This window comes from Pediculus humanus, genomic scaffold (genome assembly GCF_000006295.1).
Source record: "Pediculus humanus corporis 1103172107490 genomic scaffold, whole genome shotgun sequence".
Classification (NCBI taxonomy): Eukaryota; Metazoa; Arthropoda; class Insecta; order Psocodea; family Pediculidae; genus Pediculus; species Pediculus humanus.
This window is the reverse complement of record NW_002987106.1, coordinates 176,668-180,596: the sequence shown is the minus strand read 5'-3', so window position 1 is coordinate 180,596 and position 3,929 is coordinate 176,668. Positions and strand designations below refer to the sequence as shown.

The following is a 3,929-nucleotide window of genomic DNA, read 5'->3' as shown; positions in this document are numbered from 1 at the left end:
TTTTTTTACTTTTTACGTTTTACGTTTTACGTTTACGATGTTTAAAGTTTGTGATTTTCGGAAAACGTCTCGTCGTACGTGTACACGTTCCCATAAAAAAAAAAAAAAAACCTTTGAGAAAAATCCTTTGAGAGGAAAATCCTTTGACGAAAAAAAAAAAAACCTTTGACAAAATATCATTCTTTTGAAAATGAACTCCCGGTTGCGCTCACCCGGTTTATACAAAACGAATGCACTTATCTGTTTTATTGTTATTATTATTATTATTATTAATTAACAGGTGTTCTAGGTATTTCAGGTAATCCTTACATTTTAAAAAAATTCCTGAATGTTTTTTTTTTTTTTTTTAGTTTTTTTTTTTTTCCCGTCGCAAATGTTTTTATACGTGTAATCATTATTGAAATTATCAGTATCATTATTATTATTATTATTATTATTATTATTATTATTATTATTATTATTATTTTCCTTGCACTTTGATTGTTGTTTGTCTCCCCGTCTGTTTTCCTTATTGTCTCTAAATCTTCTTCTTCTTTTAAATTTTTCAACAGTAAAATCGAAGTGAGAATAAGGAAAAGAAATTAATAATAATAATAATAATTATTATTATTATTGTTGTTGTTGTTGTTGTTGTTGTTGCTGTTGTTGTTGATGCTGTTGTTTTTTTGTCGTTCGTAATAAATTTTCGATACGTGACTGACTGACGTTTTGCGTTTGTTTCGCGACGTTGACGAAATATTTGTGTGTGTTTTGTTAATTTGTTGTTGTCGTCGTGGTTGTTGTTGTTGTTGTTGTTGTTTTATTCCCGTTTCGTTTTAGGCCTAAAAATAAAAAAACAAGGATGGCGCCAAAAACCAAAAAAAAAAAAAAAAATTACGTTTTATCATCATTATTTGGAAGTCCTTGCAAGTTAATAACAATAGAAAAAAAAAATGATAATGATGATGATAATGATGAAAGTCTCACCGTTGAATTTAAATGAGATTTAAATTTACGACGACGACGACGACGACGAAAGGAGACGAAGGAAGACGAAGGGAGGAGGAGGAGGAGGAAAAGAGTACGTTAACGCGTATAAATTGAAAATTTGTTTTTCTCTCTCTGTCTCTCTCTCTCTTTCTCTCTTTTTTTTCCTCTCCAGACTGGAAACGTTAGCGACGACGATTGTGAGTGAAAAGTTTTTATTTTATCCAAAAGAAAATTTCAATTTTTTTTTGTTTTGTTTTTGTTTGGTTATAGCAGGAGTAAAAAGGAATTAGCGATGATGTGATAACAACAAACGAAGAAGAGAACCGAGAAGAAGAAGAAGAAGAAGAATGGATGATGATGGAGATAAAAGAAAATATTAACACGGTATTATTTGAATTCGAAGAAGATTTATCTACTCTCTCTTTCTCTCTCTCTCTCTCCTTCTGGCGCGTTTATGTTGTTCGTTTGTTTGTCTGTACGGAAACAACAACATCATCCGTTGGAATTGGATTCCACACACACACACACGCAAACAAACAAACGAGCAAACAAACACACGCAGTCGGTTGATTTGTTTGTTTTAATTAATGTAACAACAACAAGTGCAACTGTTAAACGAATGTTATCGTGTCGCCTCTTTCCCCCCCCCCCCCCCGATAAAAAGTTTTTTTATATATATATTATCGGATCGGAAAATTTATTTATTATTATTATTATTATTATTATTATTATTTTTTGTTATTGTTGTATCGATTTTGTTTTTTTATATATCTTCATAATCATCATTCATGTTTGTCATCATATAGTATCGTGACTGTTTGTTTGTTTGTTTGTCTCCCCAAATCATCCGGATTTTTAGTTCCACTTTTTTTCCAACTGCATCCGGTTTGTCGTTTGTCGCGTCTTCGTTTTACTAAACCTCATTTCCGTTAAAGACGCTCACTGTGACAACGAACACTTCCGCTTTTTCACGTTTTCCTATTTTTTTTGTTTTTTTTTTTTTTTTTGTTTATATCTTATCGTTATCATTATCATCATCATTAACATCATCAACATCATCATTATTATAATTATAATTATTATTATTATTATTATTATTATTATTATTATTATTATTATTAAAATATTAAGTTTTATTTTTGTTTGTTTACTATACTTTCTAATATTATTAAATTTTTTTGTTTTATTATTATTATTATCATTATTATTGTTATTATTATTATTATTATTATTATTAATATTATTTTAATTGTTTTTTTTTTTTTCAATTCCAGAATCAAGATTAAGTGAACTGTTTCCGGTTTGATTATTATTATTATTTAATTTTTTTTGTCCGGAATCGGGTTTTTCGGTTTTTTTAAATTTATTGTTTGTGTTGCTGTTGTTGTTGTTGTTTGTGTTTTTTTTTTTTTGTTTGTTTTGGATGTCGCGAGTAAAACGAACGCGAACGTAAATTTAATTATCCGCCGCCATTTTGGAATTTTTCGAAAGACGGAAAAAAAAAAAAATTTTTTTTTCGTTTTTGTTTTTTTTTTTTTTTCACGCCATGTTTTACTTTCTTTTTTTTTTTTTTTTGCAGTTTTATACGATCTACGGGAGAGAGAAATAATGAAGTGTAATTATCAAATAGTGAGAAGTCGAAAGGGGACTCCCGTGATATATTTTAACGGGTTCAGGTACGGACCCGTGAGAAATCCAAAATATCCTAATAAATATTGGGTTTGCACGTCGAATCAAAGTTCTCAGTGTCGCGCGAGAGCCGTCATGAAAAAAAATGGAAATCTATGGCTTAAAGAATGTCATTCGCATTTGCCCAAATGGCCGTGAATAATAATAATAATAATAGCAGCAACGACAGCAACAGCAACGACAACGGTAATAATAATAGTAACCGTCGCCGTCGTTCATAATTTTAAATTATTATTATTATTATTACCGGGATTTTAAATTTTTTTTTTTTTAAATATTTTCGACGAGGAATAGAAACCTGATTTTGTCTCTCTCTCTCTCTCTCTCTCTCTTTTTCTCTTTCTCGTCGGTTTTTTTTTTTATTGTTGTTGTTATTGTTGTTGTTGTTGTTGCTGTTGCTGTTGTTGTTGTTGTTTGGGTCTCACCGTAGTATTAACCGTTTGTAATGAAATTATCAACATATGTAAATACACAATAGATTTATATATATATATATATTTATATATTTCAAAACGCCTTAATGTTTTGTCAATTATCATTAATAAATAAATAAATAAATAAATAAATAAAAATGATGTTAATAATAATGATGATAATAATAATAATAAATCTAATACTCTCTCGTGGAATTTTTTTATCGTGATATTTCGTTATTTCGTTGTTGTTGTTGTTTTTGTTTTTTATAAGAAAAAGTCGACGTGCAATAAGTTTTATTATTATTATTATTATTGTTGTTGTTGTTGTTGTTGTTGTTGTTAATACTTTATAGAATGTTTTATTAAAGAAAAAATTATACTACGTTTTTAAATTAAAGAAAAAAATTTATAATAATAAAATTTTAATGTAATTGTCATCATTATTATTATAAATGATTGTAAAAGAAAAAAAAGAAAATTTTTTTTTTTAGGTTTTTTGTTTTTCAGTCAAAAGAAGCAATTTTCCGATCGGGAGAACAATGTGGAAATTTAAAAAAAGACCAATAATAATAATAATAATAGAAATTAAAGGGAAAAAAAATGGAGGAAAAATCGGATGGAACGTCCTGGAGAAATTTAAAAAAAAGAAAATTTTGTAATTTATTATATTGTATATAATATTGTTAATGAACGTTTAAAAAAAAAAAAAAAACCTGGAAAAATATAATTATTATTATCATTATTGTTATCATTATTATTATTATTATTAATAAAAAAAACAACAAAACGAAAAGCAAAATAAAACCTTTAAAAAATTTCTTGACTTGACTTTTTTTTTTTAATTATAATTTATTT

General features: G+C 27.2%; 1 protein-coding gene across 1 annotated transcript in view; it reads left to right on the top strand.

Moving 5' to 3' along the window:
• Positions 1-2,577: 2,577 nt before the first annotated feature.
• Phum_PHUM149620 (uncharacterized protein) overlaps positions 2,578-3,929 on the top strand; it is a gene marked incomplete at both ends in the record, with an annotated part of 1,745 nt that continues 393 nt past the window's right edge. The window contains one exon of the mRNA XM_002424710.1: positions 2,578-2,767. Coding sequence (XP_002424755.1) covers positions 2,578-2,767 — 190 coding nt within the window. The remainder of the gene's footprint in view (positions 2,768-3,929) is intronic.